General features: G+C 34.6%; 1 protein-coding gene and 1 long non-coding RNA gene across 9 annotated transcripts in view; one reads left to right on the forward strand and one right to left on the reverse strand.

Moving 5' to 3' along the window:
• LOC126762930 (teneurin-m) overlaps positions 1-27,034 on the forward strand; it is a 517,900-nt gene that overhangs the window by 376,050 nt on the left and 114,816 nt on the right. For all 7 annotated transcript variants that reach the window (XM_050479984.1, XM_050479981.1, XM_050479983.1 and 4 more), the window contains one exon: positions 11,102-11,287. In XM_050479984.1, coding sequence (XP_050335941.1) covers positions 11,102-11,287 — 186 coding nt within the window. The remainder of the gene's footprint in view (positions 1-11,101; positions 11,288-27,034) is intronic.
• Positions 1-27,034, reverse strand: part of LOC126762931 (uncharacterized) — a 173,819-nt gene that overhangs the window by 100,197 nt on the left and 46,588 nt on the right. For both annotated transcript variants that reach the window (XR_007667536.1, XR_007667535.1), the window contains exon 2: positions 20,213-20,255. This is a non-coding gene — a long non-coding RNA (uncharacterized LOC126762931). The remainder of the gene's footprint in view (positions 1-20,212; positions 20,256-27,034) is intronic.

Raw genomic sequence — 27,034 nt, forward strand, 5'->3', positions numbered from 1 at the left:
CGCTGTGTGAGGCAATAATTTCTGCCAAAATTCGTGCAGATAGCTAGCAAAATAAAAAAGTTTTCCATACAAAGACTTAATTTTGATCGATCAGTTTGTATGGCAACTATATGCTATAGTAATCCGATGGTAAAAATTTTCTCGAATATTGTAATGTTGTATGAGACAATAAACCGTGCAAAATTTCGTGAATATATCTTGACAAATAAAAAAGTTTTTCATATAACAATTAACTTTTGATCAGAGAGTTTGTATGGCAGCTATATACTATAGTAGTTCGATTTTAAAATTTTTTTCGTAAATTAAACTATTGTTTTAGAAAATAATCCACGCCAAATTTTGTGTTGATATCTTTTCAATTAAAAAAGTTTTCTATATAAGAACTTAATTTTTATCGATCAGTTTGTATGACAGCTGTATGCTATAGTGGTGCGATCTGAACTATTTCTTCGGAAATTGTAACGCTCTATGAGGCAATAACCTGTACCGAATTTCGTGACGATTTCTTTTCAAATAAAAAAGGAGTTCATACAAGAACTTATTTCTGATTGTTGGGTTTGTATGGCAGTGATATGCTATAGTGGTCCGATTTTTAATTTTTTTTTTCGAAAATTAAAGCGCTGTTTTAGATAAGAAGCTATACCAGATTTTGATTTGATATCTTTACAAATAAAAAAGTTTTCCATATAAGAAATTATTTTTGATTGTCCAGTTTGTATGGCAGCTATGCGCTTTAATGATTCCATATCGGTGATTCCGACAAATGAGCAACTACTTGATTAGAAAATGATGGGTGCAAAATTTCAGAGCGGTTCTCAAAAACTATGAGACTGCTTCATATAGCTAAATCGTCTCAACTCGTCGGACTGAACATGTGTATACATACATATGCATTTTATAGGTTCTTCAACATTTTCTTCAGGGTCTACAAGTTACAAATATGGATTATCATGTAAATTAATATAAATCTTAAATTTTTTTTTAATTTTTTAAATACTTGCTTCCTTTTCCTAAACTTCTTAACTCTGCGCTGCTCAAGTCACACACAATGCAATGACAAGACGGCAGCAAGTACGCGCTTCAGGCTGTCGTTTTAACAACTTATTTACAATTAAAGCTATGCTCATAAATACATATGTGTATACAAGAATATATACAGTTATATATACCGTTATAAGCAATCACTCAACTGCTGACTAAATACTTCAAACGAGTGACAGCGTGTAAACACAGCAAAAGAAGAGCATATACAATTATTACTCCGAACAAAGTAAGAAGAAGCAGCAGCAGCGCTGGAATTTCATGCAGCATAGCGACACACACACATATATAATACATGGATACATAATTTCAAATCCAAAAAGCTGGCATTGCTGCCTCTACCAACAGCTGAATGAGCGCGTCACTCAATAATGGCCAGCCAGCGTCTTGCAACGCACACACATACAAGGATAAACACATATACAGAGGAAGACACGTTGTTTGCAACACTTTTGCGCTTATATGACTGCCGTTTGACGGGCGTGAGTGATTTTCATTTGCAAAATGCTGCGCACACATTTGGCGCTAAGTCAGGCAGTCACTCACTCTTCACATATACACTACGTAGTTATATGTAAGTGTATGCGTATGTGTATTTGTGTGCATACACTCATTCATGCGCTCATTGATTGCTTTGTCAAAAGGTTTTGTAAACATTTTTGACATATCAAACACACGCGCACCGGAATAAATAGCGAAAACGCGGCGCGCACACACACCACGACACGCCCTCACACTCGCTGGCGCGTGGGGGGCGCAATAAATTGCAATTCGTTGCGCTGAAAAGCGTTTTTTTCTTTTTCAAATGCCTTTCTTCACACATCTTCATACACGGCGCTGCTGCTTGCTTGCCTGCTTTGTACGCGCACTGTTTATTTGTTTGTTTGCTATTTAGCGTTGTTTTTGCTGTTGTTGTTGTTGCTCATACGCAATTATTATTGTTATTATTATTATTGTTGTCACACTTCAGTGTTGATATTGTATTGTTGTCATACACATGCATGCGTTGTTGCAAAATATCGCTGCGCGTGTGTGGCTGTAGTTGTAGGCGTGTGTGTGTGTGCGTCTGTGCCCTCCCGCGCTGTTGCTGTTGCTGTTTGCGTTTGGCTGACGTCACATATTGGCTTTTCATTACTGCAAATGAAATCGCAAATGTTAGCGCAACTCACAACAGCAACAACAACAACAACAACAACAACAGCAATTCTTATGCCTTTTGGTAATGTTGTTGCTATACTGTTGCTGCCACTGATGTATCGCACGCCAAATATTGACATACAACTTCAACTGACAGCCGCTAAAGTTGAGCGTTGCAGCAAGCAGTTTGTTGCAATGTCGGCTGTATGTTGTAATTTAAGTGATTGAAAAGGCGCTTTCAGAAGTCAGCGTGTGTGGAATTGAAGCTGCAGAGTGCGGGCGTTTTAGAGTAGTACAATAGAGACTAGAAACTAATGCATAGAAACACTATAGCAGAAGCTGAATTAAAAAAAAAAAACAAAAAAAACCGTTCACTTCGGCTGCATCGAAAATTAAAAAAATACCCTTCACAGCTGTATTTTTTATAGCATAGAAGGGTATAAAAACGTCTTTATCTCCATTTTGACCGTTGAGTTTGTATGGCAGCTATATGCTATAGTTGTCCGATCTGAACAATTTTTTCAGATATTGTACCGTTATTGCAAAAAATAATTCGAGCCAAATTTCGTGAAGATACGTTGTCAAACAAAAAAGTTTTTCGTACAAAGACTTGAGTTGGATCGGCCAATTTGTATGGCAGCTATATGCTATAGTTGCCCGATCTCAACAATTTCTTCAGAGATTATAGCGATTTCACAAATATAAATCCATATGAAATTTTATGATGCTACCTTCTCAAATAAAAAAGTTTTCCATATTAAGACTTTAATTGGCTCGGTCAGTTTGTATGACAACTATACGCTATAACAATTTCTTCAGCAACTACAGCACTGCCTTGCATAATAAGCTGCGCCAAATTTCGTGCAGATACCTCATCAAATAAAATAGTTTTCCATACAAAAACCAGTGAAGCCATCACACACACACATATGAACTTCCCGCCTATCACTTTCACTCACAAATCCTTGAAGTCTGCCTCAAATTCTCCGCAATTATCCTAAGCAAAACCTCAAGTTTCACAAATATTTCGGTGTTGTGACACACTTTCAGCGCGCCGCAAATAAATGTCAGTTATTTATGCTTGCAAAGATGCTCGAAATATTTCACATTTTGTCTGGTGTAAAATTTCAATTGCGGAATGTCGTTCCGACGACCCACCAAAATGAATTAAATTTCATAATTACACACAATTTAAATGCCGAAAAAGCCAGAAAATCGCGCACATACACATATACATTTATGAATATACATATACATATATATATTCGCAGACGGTTGAAGACATTGTGTGGTGGATTTAAAATAGAAAGAGTGTGGGAGAGCAAAGGATTGCGCAAATATTTTTCAAATCTTTGGCGGTGGTGCTGTCTTTGAGTCTTTGAATTTTTCAGTCTTCACTCAGACAATTCTAAGCGTTTGTACGCCAAGCAGTTTGTTGTTGCAAGTACAAAACAAATTCTGGAAATAAAATTGGTGAGAGTGAGTGAGATAGCTAGATATACCGTCTGTCATGCATGACTGCAGACAGGGAAAAGCAGAGTTTAATTTCAGAAAATTAAATTTAAACATTTGTTGGTGTCTGCAAAGCAATATCGGATAGCATGGAACAATGTGGTATAGAAGGCAAGAAATTGTTAAGCAAAAAGTAAAAAGATATAATGTATGGCATGAAATGATAAAGATAAAATATATTAGAGTTTCTTGAATAAAAAGAAATTATAATTTTTTAGCAGGAAATCGTTACAGAAACTATACTATATAGTTGTATGAAAAAATATAAGCTCATGTGATTAATTTTTATAGGAAAACTAAAAAAATTTTACTTGAAAATCCTTGCATTACAATTCAGCTCAATTCAGCGCACTTCGTTTGTATTCAGCGAGTGTTTACTTGCAGTTCACTACCAGAACATACACATGTAAGCAATTTCAGTACAATTCAGCGCAATCGATTATATTCAGCGCAAATTAAACACAATTTAAATTCAGCATTATTCAGTGTTTGCTTAGTAGAAAAACTCAAAATTGTGAAAAAAATCAGTACGTAACAATTCAGCTCAATTCAGCACACTTTGCTTGTATTCAGCGAGCGTTTACTTGAAAGTGATTAGCAGCACATACACAGAGAAGCAATTTCAGTACAATTCAGCGCGACTAAAACATATTCAGCGCTGGTTAAAAACAATTTAAAAGCAGTACAATGCCGCACACGACTATTTCTATACAAGTAAGCGCAATTTAGCTGCTCTCTTCATGAGTAAATGCATGTATGTGTTGTATAATATACACAATTCTAAAAAAATGGTTTTTCCTTGTAAATAAAGTATCTTTCAAAGAACAATATAGATATAAGGCAGAGAGTTTGCAATCTCCAAACGCTTATAGTATTTACAAGCCACAAATCTCTGTTACTGCTGTAGATTCCTCTGTTCACGGTACAATTTCCTAATTTATATTATATTAGTATACTACTTATTTATGTGTTTTTATTTTTGCCTCACTTTCGCGCCTCGCACTTGGAATTTACTCATTTGCTAAGCCAACCTCAAACCAACTGCGGCATGCCATTACACTACTTAATGCAACGTTGCCATTTCAACAATGGCAAACTTTAAATTGCCACCTTTTAAGCGCGCGACCGCGCTACTGACCGAAGACGCAGCGCATATGGCATACTGTAATCAACCGCAAGCAGCGCAACATTGACGGCTTATGTTCGACGGCAATGCGATTAAGCAGCTAGTGGATGAGTGAAAGAACGATGGCTGGCGCATAGATTGCGCACTAAGCCGCCACGGAAAATGTGTGGCTATGTAGCGGCATTGGAAATGTCGGCGCTTAGATATATACATATATATAAATATATGTGTGTGTGTTAATGTGGCGCACAACGTCATTATCATCAAAGGCAGCCTAATCATTTTGCTAGTCATGATGCGCGCGGGCGCCAGCGTCGTCCTTGTCATCAAAGTGAAATCTCATCTTTCATTATGCTTCCGCTGCAGTCAGTAATCTCACTTTCTCCTCATCAGCGCGCAGCGCGCTTTAATGGGCAGCTGATGTGTGCCGCGCCTTTGGCGTTTCAGGTCTAAAATTTTTTTTCTAATTTTTCCATTTCGATTGAAGGGAAAAAAGTTATTGCGCCAGCAGCGTAGGCAGGAAATTTTTAAGCTCATAAATGAGCTTACAATTTTCTATGTGAATGCTTGTCGATTTATTATCCGAAGTATCCTGCTCATTTTTGTGTTTCCTTGCTTTGTATTATTTTTCATTTTGGCTCGGCTTTTTTTTCTTTACTTTTTGGTATTATTTTGAATTCTTTCACACTGATTCCGATTTGCGCCAACGAATTTGCTTGCGCGACATTTTTCCTTCAGCTTTTGCCTTTTCTTAATTTCTGCCACCACTTTCCATATATCAGGAATATGATTTCTCATGCCCTTCTCATGCCACGCATTCGTCGCTCCCAAACTTCCATTTTTGGCTGCTTCAGCATCTGTCGACGCGCCATATCGCGGCGGCATTTGAATAACAAATAGTGTTGTTAAAATTTATATACGAACTTTATGGCCTCACACTTTCGTACGACAACAGCAAATATGAAATTTTTCAGTTTCAGTTTCATGAATTGATATTTTTTCTTCATCCCGCCTGCGCTTATACCTCACACCAAACTATGTTGCCTTGGCTGGCCATCTTTAATTTTGCGCCCAACTGCGCTAGGCCGATTTGCATGCCGTGCGCATTTGTCGCCTTACTGCTTACTCTCTTACTCTTACTCTTCTCCAGCCTTCACAGCTCACTTCACAATTTCATTTTAGCTCCAATTTTCCATTTCAGTTGTTGTTCGCGTTCAATTCTAATTTCGGTAATGATATTTTTCGTAAGAAATCTACATTTTTTCTCAGCTTAATTTATTTCATTGCATACGCTTAGGCGCACGTACCTAGCTAGCACTCAAAATTTCTTTTTTTTCCACTAACAAACTGTTTGTAGCGCTGCCAATTTCTTCGGCATGATCAAACACTTGGCATGCGCTTACTGCTGACTTGTACAGCAAACAGCAAATGGACGCAAATGAAATTTCGTCACATAATTTTTGGCATGCCACACCACAGCCAATAGTAGTATGCGCCAGAGCATCTCGCTTTCTTATGCCTTGTGCAATCAGTCGACAACTTGCCTTTGTGTAATAATAAATGCGCTGGCGTTGTTGAAATTCCCCACGGCATAGAAATTAAATTGATTCATTAAAAGTGTAGCGCGCTGGCATTTCGCGCACGATTGCCTGCAATTTGCAGTGCCTAAAAGTATGTGCGCTGTAAGCGAAAATTAGTGAAACCAAGGTCAGTGCTAACAAATTGCTTGGGAATAACTAATGAGTTTTGTAGCTTCTTGCATGAAAATGTATGGGCCGTATTTGTATTATTATATTATGCGCCTAAATGTAGGTCATGCTTTTGGTAAAGTAATAATAAAACAGGGAAACTGTTTCCCCTTTTGTTGGTGCGCATTAAATGGGATTTTCTAAGTATATTATGATGCATATGAAATACAATTTTAGCTGCCACTTTCAATAGAATTTTAGTTGAATGGCTAGAACCACGTTTAAGCACACTTCATAGTGCTGGGATTAGCTGGAAGTATGTATGTACTTGGCGCCCACATTAAACTGCGAAAGCTACTAACACATGAGTTTTGCTGGCATTTACATAAGTACCCTTTTATTCAAGCTATTATTGGTGGCGTTATTGGGGAACAATTTAATATATATTTGCATTATTGAAGCGTAAACGCTGAAATTGAATGAGGAGTAGCGCAAATACTTACAAATAATACTTTTTCTGAAAAAGTAAAGTTTATTTTCTATATTAAGTAAAAAGGTGTGTGTCTACGCTAAGCTAATCGGTTTGTGTCATCACTATTTGTTGGCGAAAAAATGCTTTAAATTCAGCAGAAAACAGAAAAAGTCTTAAATTGAAGGTAATATGCTAACAATCTAATTAAATTCAATTTATTTTACTAACTCGCAGCGTTGCTAAGCAGTGATAATTATTTTCTATATTTGGAAAAAAATCATGTGTCTTCGCTAAACCAATCGATATGTGTCATCACTAACACTTAGTGAAAAAATTCTTGCAACTTCAGCAGCAAACAGAAAAGTGATTTATTGCAAGTACAATGAGAAAAATTTAATTAAATTCAATTCGGTTTAGAAATTCATAGTGTCAGTAAGCAGTAAAAATTTGCAGCAACTTCTCGGTACTCAAGTGCTGCGCCGCAATGCCGCAAAAGTTGACTCAGCTGCTACAAAGTAGCTAAAATAGTCATAATAATAGCAAGCGCGGTAAAAGCACTGAGCGTTAAGTGGCGTTTGAGCTGCGAGCGCGACGTGAAAACCAAGTCAGCACACCGCGGCAAAGAAGAAATCATAAAAAGCGTAAAAAAAACAAACAGGCGAATAGCATAAAAAATTAAATAGTGAACTATACAAGCAAACAAATGTAGCAGTAGCAGACTGCATGCAAAGCCGCTGCTACAAAGCTGAAGCCAATACAAGCAAAACAAATACAAAAGCCACCTCAGCGGCAAGCGAGCAAATGCGCCACTTTTACGCTTTAATATCCTAGCGCGCCATGACTAACTACCTCACACAAACACTAATACATAAACAGCATGTCCCTGCAACATTAGCACAATACCCGCAGCTGACGTTGGGTCGCATGCGCAGCCAAATGCTGGCGCGATAAGCTGCTTATCTTCATTTCGGAAGCAAAGCCGCAGGACAGCAGGGCACCACAGCGTCCACACTGTAGCGCAGTAACAACGGCAAACGTCCGTGCGGCAACGGTAGTTTTAATAAGAATAGCTGCGACCGCATTGTAATAGTGTTGCGCGTAAACGAAATGACATTTTTGGTCACCCCAATGCAGCGCTAAGACCTGCCGCAGCGCTGGAATGGCATGCGGCAGCGTACCCATTAAGAAGCGCGCCAACAGCTGGGGCAAATAGCTGCAAGGGACGGTGTAACTAGCGTTGGCATGCCCCTTTTATTGCACAGGATTTCCGGAAATAGCGCAGAAATATGTGTTTGCGTATGGGTGAGGGTGAGGGTGGGCGTTTAAAGACCGTGCTGCAAGCATGCATATTTCAATTTTCTGCCACTACAGCTTCATTAAATATTATTTAGAAGAGGAGTAGTAATAATTGGAGTTCGGTAAATGCCAGAGAGAGAAAGTAAAGCATTGCAGATATGTATATTTGTTTTCTGCACAAAAATGCGTTCCTCATTATTAGAGTTACCCGCTCGTGCACCTAACTGCAATGAACGCTGAACAATTTAATATTCAACTCACTAATTAATTTTGCAATGTTTGCTTAGTAGAAAAATTAAAACAAACTTTACTTAAAAGTTATTACATAACAATTCAGCTAAATTCAATGTTCGCTTAATAGAAAAATTATAAAAATTTTACTTTATGTAAAATGATTCAGCTCAATTCAGCACATTTCGTTCATATTCAGCGGTAGTGTTTTCGGGGTGAAAGGATAGCCCATACACATATAAGAAAATTCAGCATAATCCAGCGAAATTAAATCACGTTCAGCGCAAGTAAAACGCAATTTAAAAATATTTGTTTATTTAAAAATTATTTCATAAAAATTCAGCTCAATTCAGCACATTTCGTTTATGTTCAGCGGTAATTTTTTGGAAGTTAAAAAGTAGCACGTACATGTATAAGAAAATTCAGCATAATTCAGTGCAATTAAATCGTATTCAGCGCATTTAGAACGCAACAACAACAGTTTACAAAGTTTGCTTAATATAATTTAACAAATGATTTTTTAATACATAAATAAGCAAAAAGAAAAAAAATTACTTAAAAATTATTGCGTAACAATTCAGCTCAATTCAGCACATTTCAATTATACTCAGCGGTATTTTTTCGGGATTCAAGGAGTAGCACATACGTATAAAAGCAAATTCAGCGCAATTCAGCACAATTAAAGCATATTCAGCGCGCGTTATATGCAATAGTAGTAGTAGTAAATTTTAGTTCACATTTATTAAGAGCTATTTTTATAAAACTAAGCGCAATTCAGCTGCTCTTTTCACTAGTAAATGCAAATCTGTTTTGAGAAATTGAAGCGTCAGGCCTTACTAGTGAAAATCAAATGCAAATACATGTACATATGTTAAGAAATTCAAATGCTATGCGAATGCAGCAAAACTGATCACATTCGCAAACTGATATTTTTGGTTTTCAGCGAAGTTACTGAAACGCCAATTTTAACTTCTTTCTAGTATATTGGTAGAGAAAAGTCTTGAACGGGCAACTTAGAAAATAATTTCACGCACATGTATTAAAGGTACCCTTCATAATTACTTATTTATTTCCAACACATCTATAATTAAGCCGTCTTCAGACTACTTAGTACCGCTGCATATTAAGGCACACAATCAAACCACGTGTGCAATCCGCACTTCACGTCAATCAATCTTTAAATAAAGGTCATTGGACGACATTTGGCTTTGTGCCATACTGACTTATTTATAAGTACATATTTTCTTTCGTTTTTCATTGCTGTTCTTACTACCTAAAGTGCTTTCCAGCTTGCTCAATTTGCAGCAATGTCATTTTATCGCAAGAGAGCGCTCACTCGTTCCCCTCGCCAGGCGGAAATTCATTTATAATTGCTAGCATTACGGCAAAATAACTGCAATCACGAAAGCTATTGCACATTGTTGGGCGCAAATGTGTCAAAGACGTACTTGTGCACATATATATTGCATACTTTATGGCGTGCTGGCGTACTAAGCTGATATGCAAGCAATAATAAGTGCCTAGTCGAGTGCATGTGCTGAGCAAATGTGTGAATTGTTTGCCGGAATAATTATTATTAACTGCTTTTGTTTGAGGTAAATGACTTAGCTACGGCCCAGCGGGGTGTGGAACTTAGCTATAACTACCTACATATAGTACTCGTATGCCATACAATGTCTTCTGCGCGCCGTTTTAAGCATTTTAGTGCTACGACTATCTAGCCATGCGACATCTTCACCGTCTTGCTCCACCCCTTGCATACGTTCGTGTGCACAAATAATTGTATACGACTATTTATAAATTTATATTGCGAAGCAAAAAGTTCTTTCTGGGTCATAACAATGTGTTATCGCGGCCATTAGCGGCGCAAAACTGCATAATTATTAAGTAATTAAGATGCCATTTACCTCCACTGCAAGTTGGCGCAGTCGCGCCGCCTCTATACCGCTATACACGTACAATATATGGCGCATATGCCCGCAACACACACACGCCAGCGCTAGCCTTTGTAGTTTGCTTACAACACTTGCAGTATTTTCTACTTGCGCCAGTGCCGCTGAACGCTGTCTTGTGCCGACTTGGCGCCACCTTGCCAACTATTTACAATTTTTAATTAAACTTTACCGCCTCAACGGCGTTTAACTTTGTGTTATTGTGTTTTGTTTTTTCGTTCGTGCAATTTTCGCTTTGTTTACGCCATTCCACCGCCTCTTTTCCACTTCTTTCCCCCCAGAAAACTTGCGCTCTTTTGTTGTTGACGCTCCACCACTTGCCTTTATACTTTGTGCTTGCTTTTATATTACCAGCTACAATTTCCGCTCCACGTCCTCTCCCCCGTCCGCAATACACATTGACAAGTTTCGCTTCTCACAGCGATCAGCTTTATTTGAGCCGCATTGGTATTCACATTTTAATTGCATTGCAATTTTTCTTTTAATTTCTCATGGCTTTCGTTCGTTTTGCGTTGCTTCTTTTCCGTTTAATTTTTGTCTTAATTCAGAAAGTTGTTAGTCGCCTTTGCTTTATATCCAACTTCATTTCATTTCATTTCAATTTTCTTACTTTGTCTTCTTTTTTCTTTTCATTGCATACTTACAGGCTATCTCCTTGAAGGAGTTACGCCATCGGCACCACCGGATGTCCCACCAAGGAATCCAACAATGAGTCGCATGAATAATGGCCGTTTAGTCCCTGGTAACCCAAATGATTTGGGCGTTGATTTCGAGCCATCGTGTTTGGTGCGAACACCATCGGGCAACGTCTACATTCCGAGTGGAAATTTAAGTAAGTACCCACATCTACAAGCGAATTTAGTTAGTTGTAGTAGTATATGCTGCCTTTGCGCTCGAAACTATGCAATACTTGTTGTTCTGACAATTATTCGATTACTTTATGAGTTTTCCTTTATACACGGCTTCTCAATATGGGTTTGGCTGTATCTGCTGTCTCTATGTGTATCTGTATGCTTACGACGGCATATAGCAATGAAGTAGGTGAAGCGAATGTTAATTAAAAGTGTTAATTGAAATATTTAATTGAATGCCCAGCTAAGGATATTGTGAGTGTAAAACCTTTAAAGGAAGCGCCAAGACAGAAGCAGAAGTTGAAGTAAATGCCAAAGGAAAGAAATAAATTCGGCAGCAGAAAAAGTTAGGTAGCTGTTGGAATGCGATTAGGCCATAGCTGGAGGAAATTGTAATTTGATAGTTCGAGTGAAAATTCTTTAAATTAAAATTTTAGTAGAAAGTTCTCGGGAAAAATGAAAGTTGTGTAAAAGCAAATTAATTGGAAATATAAGAAACTTAGGAAAATAGAAAGTGCAAAAGTAAAAATCATTAGAAAAGTTCGCAACAAGAAAAAGTCAGCAAAAATAAAAAGAAAGCTGAGCAAATTTATATGGGGTTTACAAGTAGTATAGTATATACTTATTTCCCTAATTTATGGGAAGTCTAGAAAAGCCAAGCATGGCTAATATAATTATAACACAAAATTATTTTCGATCAACCCAATCTTTTTTAAACATATTAAATATTACAAAAATTCCGGTTCAGCCCCTTTTAGGGTTATTCAGCAGTATTCAGCACACCTATAAAGCAATGTAAATGGTTTTCTGAGCAGGTTTCTTATATTCAACTAAAAATATTTGAGTTCAGCGCTTTGTAGCGCTATTCAGCACACCTATAAAGCAATGTAAATGATTTTTTAAGCAGGCTTTTTATATTCTACGCTCTAAAAATTTAAATTCAGCGCATTTTCTATAATCAATGGTTTTATATTCAGCTCAAATTATGCTTATATGTTTAAAGATTTTAAGTTCGGGTCATTTTCTGTAATCGAAAAAGTTATACTCCGCCCAAAATTTACTGCTATACTCAAAAAATTTTAATTCAGCTCATTTTCCATAATCAATAATTTTATATTTAATTCAAATGTGCAGATATGTGCAGAAATTTTAATTTTAGCTCATTTTGTACAATCGTTATTCTTATAGTTACTTTAAAATCATAACAAATCAATTCAGCTCAATTCAGCACATTTCACTTTAATTTGCCAAGCGCTTTCTGAAGTTAGCAGCCAGCAAAAACGCTTATAACGAAATTCAGCATAATTCAGCGCAATTAAATCATATTCAGCGCTAGTTAAACGCTACCAAAAAACGTTTTACCTTCCTAAGCGCAACTCTATACAGCGTAAGAAACAAAATGTTTCAACCCAGCACATTGTAGCTCGAAACAGCGTACACTGCCGCGCACATACATATATAGTAATGCAGATGATATTCTAAACATGATTTAAATATTCAGCGCTCAAAAATTTTAAATTCAGCTCATGCATATGCACATACATACATGTATTCCCATTTAGGTGAGTTTTTCATGCACTTAGCTCAATTTAAGCTTGCAAGTTTGTTTAGTAGAAAAACTTACATTGTTTTACTTAAAAATCATGGTAAATCAATTCAGCGCGATTCAGCATATATCAGGTAGAGTTTTAGGGGATTAAGGGCCAGTACATATGTATATGTACATATAAGCAAATTCAGCGCAATTATAACATATTCAGCGCAGTTGTATCTTATTCAGCAATGCAGTTAACGTTAATTTAAAGCTATTTTTACACATTCATCTTAAATTAAGCGCAATTCAGCTGTTATCTTCACTAGCAAGTGCACATCTAGTTCAAGTAATTGAAGCGCCAAGCGTATGAACTAATCATTTATGAAATCTGCTGATATTTATGATTTCGAACAAAATTGCAGTAACGTCTGTTTTAAGTTCACTTCAGGAAAATAATAGCGGAAAATATGAAAAAGCTCTTATTTCCGCAAAGCTCAACTATTTCAAAAATAAACTTTCGCACACAACGATATGCAGAGCAGTTGCAAATATTGATTTTCACCACGGAACAGCAAACCAGAAAATTGCGCTCCAGCCAAAGCTTACGTTTAGGTATTTATGCATTTCCAGCTGGTATATTGACCCACCACAACAGCCAAACGCATAGCCATGGTGATCGAATTTGATACTGAAACGTATGCACGAAATTTCAACGACATCGACACGCGCCGACAGAGTGTTTATGGGCGTTGCATAGTGTTAGGCGTCACTGCCTTTTGCATGTTGCTTTCTTCGATTGACTGATTTTACAATTGTATTTGTTTGTTGTTGTTTTTTTTCCGCGCGCTTGTGTGTTTATGCGTGAATGTTGTTGTGTGTATGTGGATTATTGCCATTTCGATCCACTTTTGTTGAACTTCTCTCCAATGAATTTCGAAAACACACGGACCCCGTTCACATGATATGTGCGCGCACATTACGTACATTAGAATGCACATCAAACTCATCACTATTGTAATGTGTATGCGAATATGCACGTATATGTGTGTGTATGTATTTGTGTTTGTGTTTGTATTGCATGCGTGCTATGAAAGTATGCAGGGCATTCTGCATTTCGCCTCGTTGCGAATTAATTAGTTCAGATATGTTTGGTGCTAATTAGCTAAATGCATGCAAACACTCCCAAACACTAGTCGGCATGTATGCGTATGCGTGAGGTAGTCTATTTTAAGGCGTATCGTGGCAGTTTGTGCACTACTATGATTTATTTGTTGTTTCAATGCTAGTAATTGCAGGAAAGTTGATAAAATTAATCTAAATTGCATTGACTTAGTTTTTCTATTAACAGTTGCACATACACAAGTATATATATAAGAAAATACATATATCTATATATGTGACTGTGGCTATTTTCTAATATAAATAATAAATTCTATTAAATTCGCTTGCAACACAACGTTGCAAATATTTATTTCAGGTAATACGTTTTAAGAAGTATGAGTTAAAGCGAGGAGAAAGAGGAGAAAGCGCTTTCAGTTCAAAGCTCACTTTGTATTTTAAATATTCATTAATTGCCAAGTGGAGCTGTTAATTAAATTTGCACGCCTTCATTTGTACGCTTTTGGCGTATTCTAGGTGTTGAAAAGCAATTAGCAAATATGCATTTAGTTATTACTGCAATTCGCTTGAAAATGTGTTTAAAAATGTATAGGCTCTAATATCTTGCTATATAAATTTTAAATGTGATGCATATGTTTAGGCGCTCACATAAAATTATTTATCTTATTACTTATCTTATATTATCACTTTCGACTCGTATTTCTAACTAAAGCTACTAGCGACTTTCAAATGTAGAACTTGTACTTCATATAAGCACTAAAGCTTACAAAAACGTGCAAAATTTCAAAAGCTCGAAACGCCAATATTTGATTTTAAACAAAAATCGAATATTAGATTTATGTCTAGTGCAGAAAAAATTAATATTTTTTCAAGTAAAACAAATTTAGTAGAATGCGTCAAAACTTACATAAAGCTCCGCATGGTATAAACCGCAAGAAGTCGCAAAACGCCCTATAATATTCTTAGGAAGCAGTATTGATAACGTCATAATGCTATTAGCAAACTCACTAAGTTAAAATCAGCTGCTCTACTCATTATTAAAAACAAAATTTCAAAAAGCTCTTTAAAATACGTTTTAAGAGCTTTTGAACTTAAAAACGCTTTATAAAACCTTTTAAATGCACCAAATAAAAATATGATATATTTTATTTAACACGAATTTAGTAAATGCCATCGAAACTTTCATAAAGCTCAGCAGGGTATTCTAGCTCAAAATAAGTCGCATATAGCCGAGTATTTATAATACTGACATTCTATTATAAATTTAACTAACAAAGTTCAATCAGCTGCTAGGCTTTATTAAAAACGAAATTTCAAATGGCTCTTTAAAAAGCTTTTGAAAAGCTTCCAAAAATTTGTCTAAACAACTTTTTAAAAGCTTTTAAATGCACCAAATAAAAATGATATATATTTTATTTAACGCACATTTAGTAATTCTATCAAAACTTTCGTAAAGCTCAACAGGGGATTCTCGTCAAACAAAATGGCACTGAAATTTCATTATAAATCTAACTAACTAAGTTAAGATCAGCTGCTGTACGCTTTATAAAATCGAAATTTCAAAAAGTTCTTTAAAACGCTTTTGAACTCAAATAGCTTTCTGAACAACTTTTTAAAAGCTTTAAAATGCACCAAGAAATAAATGGTATGTTTTATTCAACACAAATTTAATAAAATCTATCAAAACTTTCATAAAGCTCAGCAGGTATTCTCGCCCACAAAAATTCGCTTTAAACCTAGCAATTATAATACTGAAATCGCATTATAAATCTACCCCACTCAGTTAAAATCAGCTGCTGTACGCTTTATTAACGATACTTGAAAAAAGCTCTTTAAAACGCTTTATCAAAGCTTCCTATTACACTAAATAAAATCTTTTATTTTGAAAAATTCGTGGCTCAATTTAATCGCACATAAAATTAATCACTAAACACTCTTTCAATATAAATAAAGCGCACAAAGCTTTCTCACTAGTAATCACCTTATTGTGTTCTCTTACAATTGAAAAAAGCTTCAGTATTTATACGAATAATTTACCTGAACTAGAAATATTTCGCAATTTATTGGTAGGTAATTAATTTCATAGGGTTAGGCTTGAAATAATCTCATTAAAAATCCCAACAAAAAATAACCCTGCCTGATCAAGTACCGGTGTATCATAGCTTCTTTCGTTAGACTACACTTTATGGAGATAAATTTACGTATTTTGAGTTAGGGTATCTTGTGTTTGGGGCTTTTAATTTTGGAAATTCTTGTTTACCGAAAATTTTGTTTTTTAGGTTTAATCAGTCATTTCGCTTAACTCTTCTTGGTTAATTAGGGTATTTTCAGTTTTGATTTAAATTTTAAGGACTTTAAATATTGGGGTTACGAAATTAAGTATTTCAATAAAAATTCCCCAAACGAAAATAACGCTGGTCGATCCAAGACTGGAGTATCATCAGTTGTTTGACTATAGCTCCTTTTGGAGAATATAAATTTGGGTATTTTGAGGTTTGGGATTTCAGTTTTGGGGTATTTTGAGTTTTGGAGGATATAAATTTGGGTAATTTGAGTTTTGGGATTTCAATTTTGGGGTATTTTGAGTTTAGGAATTTAAATTTTGGAGTATTTTTTTATATTAGGGATTTTGTGTATGGTGATTAAATTTGTAGGAGTTTCGAGTCGCTTTGAATTTCATGCTGTTATATTATAGCTACATTAATAACCCAAAAACTTTCAGAAATCTTCGAAACTTTTGAAAAATGCGTCGTTTTAAATACCGGAATGGTTAAAGAAAAAATATTAAACAAATTCATTCTCAAACAAACACTTCACTTCAATTTTTATGCGCTCTTTCGCACAGCGTTGCATATTTAAAGGCGCGCCATGCCACTTAAATCGCAAATAAGTTGAATTGCACGCACAAGCACATGCTGAATCAATGTACGAACAAATATTTAAAAATATCAAACACAAATACCAACTGAGCCGCTTGCAAATACACACGCATATACATATAAAGGCAAGCGTTTAAATATTTTAATGTCTGTGAGAATATATATGTTTATGTTTATAGCAATAAATTGGCTATATTGACACCAAAGTGCGCACGAACAAACGGCAATTGCTTAACGGAAACAACGTAGCTGGATATTTTATATATGTATGTCGACATATGTATGTGTCGATGCGCAGATGTATGCATCGCATATATATTAATATCTGTCTGTTTACTAGTTATTGCTTGCCAAAGAGTTGGCAGACTGGCTGTCTATCAGGCCCATCAGCTAGCATATAGGCTTGTCTCTGCCGCAGCCACTTTGGATAGACATGTATATATAAATGTGTGTGTGCGCAACTGAAAGTCAATACTTGCAAACACTCAAACACAGCTGTTGCCATTGAAGCACGCATATAGACACGCATGTATATGTGTTTGTTGCCATAAATAAGGCTTATATGCACATGCATGTGTGTGTATTTATGTATAATCATGCATGTAATCATATTTATTTGCATTGGTATTTGTTGCGCATTACAGCTGCCAACAGACGGGCAACCGACTGACTGAGTAGCTGATGGCAGCCGAGTTTGGTGCTGCGGCTGCGCACACAAACAGCCATATTTGTTGTGCCAAATGCATGTCGGATCTCTTTGGAGCGCACAAATGTAGGCAACAGTTTTTTGCCATACATTTTTACTTGCGTATGCAGGGAAATTTGGCAGCTGCAAAGCTGTGTTGGCATATCTTTGCAGGCTTTATTATTTTTTCGTAATTTTTGTGTTTTTTATTTTTTCTCTTTTTTTGTATTTTTATTTTTTATATATTTTTTCCCTTCATTTCTTCCGTGCCTGCCACTACGCGTATATTTGCTGCGCTGCCTCGCTGTTTAATATGCGCAATTTATTTATATTTTTCTGACAACAAAATTTGCATTTCATTTTATGCCAATATTCGCTGCATTTCACTGCGTACTCGGCAGAAAGTTTGTTTGCGAAAGGCTTGACTTTTTCGCTCAAACAAGCAGAGCTCTGAGGTCAACAGCCAAGCATACAAGCATGCCACACAGGCGCAGAAGTTAAATCTGTATGTCATATGTGTATATTTACATGTAAATACATACTAATACTAGAGCAGCATGTATGCGTTGGCATGTGTGTTTTTAGCATAGCACCAGGCTCACGAGCATTGAAAATTTTATGAACAACAAAAAAAAAATACTTCAAAATGCATTTGAATTGTATGGCATGGTTGAGGCTTTGAGGCTTCAACAAAAGCCGACCAGCTGGAGCGCAATAGTTTATGCTGTCGAAACTCAAATACTTTTTATTTTATTTATTTATTTTCTTTTTGATGTGCGGAAACAGCATTGTATATGAGTATAGCAGTTAACATATACAATTGCATTTACTAAAAGCATTGCAACACTGCAATTTATGCACAGCTATTCTCCAGTTGAGGCTTAAACGCATTCCTACGTATTTGTATATACTATACATATATACATACATACATCCATATATTTGCAAAGTGCAGCATTTTTGTATACCCCTCATATATGTATAGGTATATTTTAAGCATTTTTTGCATTTAATAAGAAATGTGGTTCAGATAATATTTGCACTCTTACAAATATTGACATACTTATGTATGTCTCTAGCTCATATAAATCTTTTACACATTGCCAATAAAGACTAAAAGAGAGAAATAGTTATACAATAATACAAAAATTTATTATCTATAGTAAAAATAATAATAAAAGAGAGAAAAATCTGTCTAATATCAACTGTGAACTGTTTTAGAAGCTTGCAAAATTTTACTGACCTACATATTTTTGCATTTTAAAACTCAATTTAATATTTAAACAAAATCAAAAATTCCAGAGCTTTCATTAAAGCTCTTTCTCTTAGTCGGAAAAAGTTGAACTTGAAAGTTGACAACTATTTGATTTTTCACATTATTTCGACAAGGCTTAATATTTTAAATAATCATGCAATGTCTAACCTTTATTAAAGCTCCAACTCTTCAGAGCTTTCACCAAAACAATTGTGAAACCCTCCAAAACGACATAAAATTGTTTTTTGTTTTGGAAACTTTTCAGCCTTTTGTTTAAAAGTCGAATTGATTTTCTGAAGCCTTTAAGGTTTTTGCCAATATTCCAACTTTGAAAAGCTTTCACTTTTGTATAAAATCTTTCAAATGCCGATGCTTTTTGCTTTTGATAAATATTTAAAAATTTGAAAATAAATCATTGTTTACAAAAAAAAAGCTTTTCAAACTTTGGTTTGGTATTTTAAATATGAAAATCTTTCAAAATTTTGGAAAAAAGTTTCAAGTTTTTGTTTAATACTTCTATTTTGAAAACCTTTGTGAAAAAGTTTCCAAAAATTACTCGAATTCGCTTTTTTACAGGTTTTCAAGAGCTTTTGGAAGGAATTTCAAATATGAAAGGCTTTCATCATTGGGTAAAAACGTCAAAAAACATTAACATTGGCTCCCGGCATTTCCCAAAAAAACCTTTAATTTCTTTTACTGAAGCTTTTTAAGCTTTTGGTTGGTATTTTAAACATAAAAAGTTTTCATTATTGGGTAAAAAAAAATTAAGAAGCTTTCCACGCTTTTGCTTAATGCTTAAAATTTAAACACCGTAAGTGTGAGTTTTTTCAAGCTTTTGTTTAATATATAAAGTTGAAACATCTTTCATCATTCCAAAAAAAAAACGATTTACATAGACACAAGTCGGAGTTTCCCCTACTTTTAAAGGCTTTGATTAATGTTAAAATTTGTAAAGCTTTTATTACTGGCAAAAAGAAGATCCAAAAAGATTTAAACTTGCATTATTAGGAAAAACTTTAAAGAATTCTAAAGTTTGATTCTCTAAAGCATTTTAAGCTTCTAGCATTTATTTCAAATTTGAAAAGCTTTCATTATTTCAAAAAAAGTTTAAAAAAAAAGCTTTCATTATCGTGAAAAAGTTACAAACCGATCAAAATTTGATCTTCTGAAGGATTTCAAGCTATGTTTGATATTGCAAATTTGAAAAAACTTTCGCTAATCACCGTTATTAGTAAGAAAAATTCAAAAATACTTAAGTCTGATTTCCTGAAGCTTTTTAAGCTTTTATTTAAAATTTTAAATTCGAAAAGCTTTCATTTTAAAGATAAAAGGTTTCAAAAAGGCGTTCGTTTGATTTTTGAAAGCTTTTCAAGCTTTTGGTTAATTTTTCTATTTTAAAAAGATTTAATATAAAAAAGTTCAAAAAAGACTTACGTTTGATTTGCTGGAGCTTTTCACCTTTCATTTTTGGGAAGTGCTGAAAAAAATACAAAAGCTGCTTTAAAGTTAAATTCTATATTTATTTGATTTTAATAAACAATTTAAAATACGTTTTTCTTTCATTCAAATCTTAAAAAAATATTTTAAGTAATAATTTTGTGTGACTTTTTTAAAAATTTTAAAAATATCATTATGTATTGATCAAAATTAACTTTTTTCTTTCATTAAAATCATAAAAATTTTTTTTATTTTTTTTTAAATTTTTTTTAAACAAAAGCCTGCTTTAATTAATACAAACTCTACCTCTACCACCACGCACACATACACAACCATAAAGCTGCATTATTTCCTGTATTTAGCAGTCATTTCACTGTCTCGGCAAAAATGGTAAAAAGCGCATAAATACTTCGCAGACATACATGCATTACATATGTGAGTAATAAGGTAAAATAATGAAACCCATACAAAGCCAGAGCTTTCGAAAAAAGCATATAAAAACTCATATGTATGTATATTATTGTATATTATGTGTCCTCGTTTAAATAATTATGCAATCTACTACTTATTATTTGCATTATGCGCACACATACTGCTACATAGCATTATACCCATTATAGTATATGCTTGTGTATGCATTTTTCTATTTGCTTAGCCAACTTAGACTAACCGTGAATATAGCTTTCCGTTTTCCGCTCTCATCCGCCGGTTTTACTTATCCTGTTTCCTTGGCTTTGCTTCCTACTTTTGCTGCTTCCTGCTTCATTGCACAACGAGCGCCAAGCGACGGCTTTGTTTTATACGCGCATATGTCACTCACATGTGTAGGTGAGTGTGGCTGAGTAAATGTTGTGTGGATTATACTCATGCGCTTGATTTCAATGTTACTCATACGTCCCGGCGGACGTTGTGAATGAATGTAAGCGACAGTTTTCAAGTTCATAATTATGCAAACGGGCGCACAAATACTTAGACAGACGCGAGCATGTGTAGCATTTATTTACAGTTAACTATGTATATTGTATAAATATACATATATGTATATATATGTGTGGGTGTGTTTGAGTAAAGGTTTATACTTATTATAAGCATGTCCTCAGCTTCTGCGGCGGAAAATGCATTTTCATCATCTTTAATTTATTTTCTGCGCACAAATGAGTCGCCGCATAAGCATACCAATGAAGTGAGTGCGGCAGAGGGTGGGGACTTAATGAAAGTAACGATAATGCGGCAAGTGGTACGGGGGTATTTTCGCAAGGCATACACATACAAATACACCTACAACGGTATATATGTGCATGTTATTACATAAATTCATGCGCTCCACCTTCCACGTTGTTTAAGAAATTCATGCATGGCAGGTAGTCATTTCCCTTGACGGAAGTCATTCTACCGCAGACTGCTTGCCGCATGCACAACAAGACCAATACACACACAGAGACGCCGCTCAACGCGCCGCCACACAGCGAAAACGCAAAAAGCCGGTTGTGCAAATGAACGCGTTGTTCTTACTGCACGCACATGCAGCGCCATTGTTGTTGCTGCTTTCTGCTGTGACGTACAACAGAAAGTCACATAATCTTAAGCAGCATTAAGATTTCCAATGCATTTGCTCGTGTTGTGGCGTGTTTCAGCGCTGTTGCTGTAAACTCATGCCCTTACGTCTATTTACAGCGCTCACACACACACACACACACTGGCCGCTTTGTGGTGTGTATACTTAAACGCGCTGCGACGAAATTGTCGTCTCCAGTAAAGACATTTTTTTAATTAACATATTACAACAACGGCGCGAAAAGCACAAAGGCACAAGGTAAAATAACTGTGCATTATGCGTGGGTGGTTGCAAAGGCAATGTGAAGGCTTGCCACACTCTCTGGTGCATGCGTTGCAATTTTAATTATGACGTATGGTAATTTTTGGCGCGCAGTAGGGGTTAAAAGTGCGGGTGCGGTGCATACAGTGGGCGTCACCAAATGGTTTACGCTTTAAATAGTATGAAGCACTTTGGAAGTTTTGGAAGTAAAAATGGTGCAAGTTAAATGTAGCAGCTCTAAAAATTGCTATTCATTATTTTTTCTCTAGCCAAAATACCCAAATTTACATCCCCCAATTCTTGGTGGGAAAGACTCGAAACCCCCTAAAACTTAATACCCAAACAAAACATTCTCAAATTTTTGGTAGGAGAGGGTCCGAATCTCCTAAAATTAAATATTCAAACTCAAAATCCCTAATATAAAGAAATACTCTAATTTTTGGTGGAACAGACCCAAGACACAAAATCCTTAATTAATCCTTTCTTAATCCTTTTTCTTCAACAACTTTCTTAATTTAGTAATATTATTTTTTATCCATTTTAATGCAATATTTACAGCATATTTCTCCCACATAAACCTCAATTGCGTACATTTAGGCGTAACAACGCATTTCGTCTTAAACAGGGCACTATCACGTGGTTATTGTACCTGATAATCAACATTAATAAATAAACGATATTCATTTAATTATTTCGAGTTTGATTTATATGTACTTTCTAGTATACACATATGTACATACACAAAAATGTTAATATATTTATGAACTAAAAATGCTGGCGGTCTTTTTATGGTGCTGCTTTGTGTAGTTCATCATTAGCTACGCTTTTCAACCTCGGTTTCATATCAAACACTTTGCGCGCTATTGTATTAAATACAGAAAGCGCCTAGAAATATGCAACCCTTTTTATGTTTTGGCATGTAGCTGCTTGCTCATTGACAGTTCGCTCACAGCTGTTGTGGTATGTCGCTGTCTCAAGTGGTTTTGTTCATATATTTGTAAAATAAAACATATAAATATGGTATTTAGCTTTATAGAGTCATGGCTTTGAATTTTGCTAAAGATATTTTCGTTAAGTAAAATGATTTTGCCAGTGAGAGAAGAAAATATATAATGTATATAAAGTAAAAATTTAATTTAAATTTAAAATTTAAGTTAAAATTAAAAAAATAATAAATGAATATGTACATTTTTACACGAACATAAAAAAAAATTTCTTCTTCTAAAAGTGCTCAATTAATTAAATTAAATTTTTAAAATTACGCAATCAAACAAAAAAAATCATATAAAGAACACCAAATGACTAAAGAAAAATAAAACTTTTATCCTTTTGGGTTAAAAAATGTTTTTTTATAATGCTAAGGTGTTAGGTTAAATATAATATAAAATATATATAATTACATAATTTTTTTTGTTTTTTTTTTGTATATTTTTTGAATTGAGATAGGTACGCAATTTAAATTAAATATTTAGATTCTAGGCAAGAATTTTTCAATTTTTTTTTTTGGTTATACTTCAATTTATCTTTTTTTCGTTTGGCAACCCTATAAAAACGATTTCGATTTTTATTGCACAAAAACTTTGATTATTCGCACCCATAATAAGATAAACACGGATATATGCAAAGATTTCTCAAAGGGAACACCCCGAACGCCTAAAAGTGGACTATTTAAATCGTCAACAAAAGTAAATTACCATCATAAATGCGAATTTTTTTACGGTAATAAAGATTACGACGTAAGAACCAAAAATAAAACGCTAACAAAATTGTTTCGAAAGCGCCTATTTTTTCGAAGTGAATTTTATATATTCGTGTGGCAACCATATTAACGTGATATCGATTTATACTGCACAAAAAATGTATTCATTCACCCTCATATCAATGTAAATACGCAAACGTACAAAGATTTCGCAATAGTAAAACTCGAACGCCTAAAAGCGGACTATTGAAAATTTCAACAATAACGAAATAGCAATTATGATTGCAAAAAATTTTACAGTTATCACAATTAAAGTCGAAAAACCAATAACAAAATTTTTTTTCCGAAAAGCGCCTAAAAGCAGACTATCTAAATCGTCAACAAAAGAAAATTCGCATTTGTGATTGCAAAAAATTGTCCAGGAACACTGATTATGTGGTAAAAACCAATAATAAAAATATTTCTCAAAAGCGCCTTAAAGCAGACTATTTAAATTGTCAACTGAAGTAAAAGTAGTTATGAAACAAAAATATAATATATATACATTTAACAAAAAGAAAAATTATTTCACAACTTTTTTCGAAAACAATTTTTTGCAAGTTTTCGAAAACCAAACTGCAAACCGCAATATTTCTTCTTAATTTCGCATTGTCTATAGAAAGAACACTTCATCACATTTACAAACAACCAGCTTGTCTGCTTCTTAAACAATGCATGCCATTTCCGCCGAAATACGGCGTATAAGAACATTTTGCCGTAGCGAAAACACGAAACTTTTATTTTGAAAATTAAAAATTAAATTCGTGCAACTCCCAGCGCGGCATTTTAAACGCGTAGAAAATCCACAACGAATACACAAGCGCATGCAACAACACGCATGCCGCCACACACGGCATAACGCCGCAGCGTATCGTGTGCCACATGCCACATGCCATACGTTGTTTACGCTACACACGAATTTTGTTATCAGTTGGGGACAAATTTAGCAAAAGCAACAACAGCCACAACTCGCTAACAAAATAAACTTTTGCCGCGCTGAGGGAAGGCGCCGCCCCAGCGCTGAGGGGAGTGACAGCAAAATAAAGGTAGAAAAGTTTTACAGCAAAGGGCGTACCGTTAACTGAAAAGAAATCAGCATGTAGATAAAAAAAACAAGAACAACAAGCGCTTTTCTAAAACAAATGTTACTGTCGAAAAAGTTCTTAAATTCCCCGAGGCTCGCAATGCGGCACTCGCACGCCGGCGCGCATTGTTAGCGCAAATCTGCAACAACAATAATAACAACAACAGCTGCAAGTGAATAAAAATGTAAAAAACGCTGGAGTCGCTGTTCTTCGTAGGGAGTCAAAAGAGTTTCGCTGCGCCTCGGCTACACTTTTTTTTTCGTGCTTCAAGCGAAAAGTGGCGCAAATCCGCTTTTTCAACAAACGCTTTGGGTAATTTTGTTTTTAAATTATTATATTTTTTTACTTTGCAACTCACGCTGCTTACCACAACAGCCTGACGCGCACAAGAACACGCTTGTATGCGTGCATGTGTGTGTGTGCTTGTGTGCGAGCCAGCCAAGCTAAAGCCGAAAATGTAAATAAACAAAATGCCGCCGAAAGCAAAAACAAGCAAGACACACAAACACACATGCGCAGAGACAACGCTAAAGCGGCTAAATATACTGATGTATGTATGTATGGCTGCAAAAATGCTTTTGAAAATACAGGCTGCTTTCTACAACGTCTGTAAAAGTGTTCTTTTAAACCAAAAACCGCTTTAAATACATAATCGCCGGCAACAATTACAGATTTTTTTTCGAAAATTAACGGTTTTGTACACACATAAAGCAACATTTTGTGTGCAGATTTGTTGAATTATGCGAAGAGAAGTGAAAAAATTTTGAAATCTTTTTTAAAAAATATGAAATCTTAAAAAATCTTTTTTAAAAAATTATCTTAAAAATAAATCTTAAAAACTTTTCGACAAAACTTCGTTTGCAAATAATCAAACATGCTTTGTATATACTCTACAACAAAATTATAAAATCTGAAAAATAGTTTTTCAAAAAAAATTTCGAAAAATTTTTTTTCAAAAATCAAATATGGTCAGTAATTATTTTACAACTCGATTTTTGATTAAAAATTGTATGCAAATAATCAAACATGCTTTGTATATATTGAACAACAAAATTATAAAAAATGAAAAAAAAAAATTTTTCAAAAAAGTTTCGAAAATTTTATTTTTTTTCAAAAAATCAAATATATTCAGCAAGGATTTTTGAATCAAAAAAATATATTTTTCCAATACATATTGCTTGTGGCATAAATCTAGGCGCTTGTTAGACGTTCCATAACCACTACAGTATTTGACTATTTGCTATTTAAAAAACATCGCTGCTTTCAGTTTAGAAATATTTATAACATAAATTAGTTAAAAAACTTAAATATTTCAAAAAAAAAATTAAAATTACTAACATGACTTGTAGGTATTTTAGAAAATGGCTCTCGAAAAAATGTAAATTTCAAAAAACTTTTTGACAAATTTCGTTTTTTCTTCTTTTCAAACATAAAGTATACATATACATATGTACTATATATGTTTTACAACAATATTTTTAAATTTTCAAAATAAGTTTAAAAAAATTTTTTTTTTTTTAAACAGACCTGCTCACTACATTTTTCTCTACAAGATTCTTGAATCAAAAAAATATAAAACAAAAAAATTAAGTAAGCCACTAAACTTCACCTGTGGCATACATCTAGGCGCTTAGTGTACAATTCACAATGACAACAATCTTAAACTATTTCTACAACGCTTCAAATAAGCTCTGCTTTCAATTACTGCAACAATTTTTTGTTTCAATAAAATTTGCTGCAATTCAGTTGCTTAAAGTCTTGCATTTAATAATCACAGTGTCAGCAGCAACAGCAGCATGCTGTACAAAATGAAATTACACTAAACAACAATGCAGCTTCTGGCAAACACATGTCAAATTATGACAGCCACAAAAACAACAACTAAAACTACACACAACAAAGCCGACAACATGATGAAAAGTTTTTGTGAATTTTTTCATGCAAAATATGCGGATACAGGGTTGCAAAGGTAGTAGGGGCGGTTGCGGTTTTCACGCCGCCGTCTGCATCAGCGCTGTAATATAATTTATGCTTACTTTACTAAACATGCATATATGGGCATAAAAATGGCTGTAGAAGTTGGAGAGTTGCCATATAGTTGAATACATGTTGGGTTATATGCTTAAATATATACAAAAAAGTGAAAAATGTTTGGATAAAATATTCCTTCATTGATACTT

Source organism: Bactrocera neohumeralis, chromosome 6, assembly GCF_024586455.1.
Source record: "Bactrocera neohumeralis isolate Rockhampton chromosome 6, APGP_CSIRO_Bneo_wtdbg2-racon-allhic-juicebox.fasta_v2, whole genome shotgun sequence".
Lineage (NCBI taxonomy): Eukaryota > Metazoa > Arthropoda > Insecta > Diptera > Tephritidae > Bactrocera > Bactrocera neohumeralis.